The sequence below is a fragment of the Meleagris gallopavo genome, unplaced genomic scaffold, assembly GCF_000146605.3.
Source record: "Meleagris gallopavo isolate NT-WF06-2002-E0010 breed Aviagen turkey brand Nicholas breeding stock unplaced genomic scaffold, Turkey_5.1 ChrUn_random_7180001837340, whole genome shotgun sequence".
In the NCBI taxonomy this organism is placed as follows: domain Eukaryota; kingdom Metazoa; phylum Chordata; class Aves; order Galliformes; family Phasianidae; genus Meleagris; species Meleagris gallopavo.
This window is the reverse complement of record NW_011107742.1, coordinates 2,336-3,139: the sequence shown is the minus strand read 5'-3', so window position 1 is coordinate 3,139 and position 804 is coordinate 2,336. Positions and strand designations below refer to the sequence as shown.

Below are 804 nucleotides of genomic sequence, written 5' to 3'. Positions count from 1 at the left end.
TGGAGATGCCGAAGCGGTGGCAGCCACAAGTCCCTCCGTGCACCCTGGCATTTGTGTGCGTGCCCTCTCCAGGAAAGGCGGCACATTCACGGTGAATGCTGACCTTCTGCCTCGTGGGCCACAGCTCGTAAGTTGCCTCCCACAGCAGCGGGTTGCAGAAGGCCAGGATTTCAGGCTGCTGCTGCTGCTGCATGGTCTTCCTGCTGGCAGAGGGCCTCTTCACCCCTGCAAGGCAATGAGTCTTGGCCTCAGACAAAGCTGGGGCCAGACTTCAAGGCTGCCCCAGCTGGGGCAAAGGCCACACACACTGTGGTGCGTGCTGCTGCTGTCTGAGCCCGCCCTGTGCTCTGCCCGCAAGCACAGTGGCAGAGGCTCTTCCAACAGCCACTGAGGATTTCCCTGTGCACGAAGCTAGGTGAGCAGGAGCCCAGTGCTCCTGGGCCCATGCAGCAGCCATCACTTACCTCTGCCTGCCTGCGCAGAGGTGGGAAGCCCCTCTGTAGCACCTGACTTGTCTTCTGGCTTCTTGAAGTTGTCCAGTCGCTTCAGGATGTTGTCCTCCACCAGCATGTTCAGAAGGGAATTAATCCCTGGCCTTTTGCTTCTGGGAACAATGTGAGCCAGTTGCTGGGTGGTAAACACTGGCCCTATGATGGCTGCAAACTTCAGAACCATCTGCTTCTTCAGATTGATCTGATCCAGCTCAGCCAGCGCAATCTCTGTCAAGAAGAAGCAACACATCTTGGTCTTGCCTGTCCCGGAGAGAGGTTGGAGAAGCCGGACAGTTTCTCCAGAGGAAACGGG

At 57.8% G+C, this 804-nt stretch overlaps 1 protein-coding gene across 1 annotated transcript; it reads right to left on the bottom strand.

Annotated features, from left to right (window-relative positions):
* Positions 1–43: 43 nt before the first annotated feature.
* Positions 44–768, bottom strand: LOC104915637 (adenylate cyclase type 10-like; the record flags this gene model as incomplete). Its single annotated transcript, XM_019610926.1, has 2 exons — positions 465–768; positions 44–225 (listed from the first exon to the last, which is right to left on the bottom strand). Coding segments are annotated over exons 1-2 (459 nt in total), but the record flags the coding sequence as incomplete, so codon positions are not given.
* Between the last annotated feature and the right edge of the window lie 36 nt (positions 769–804).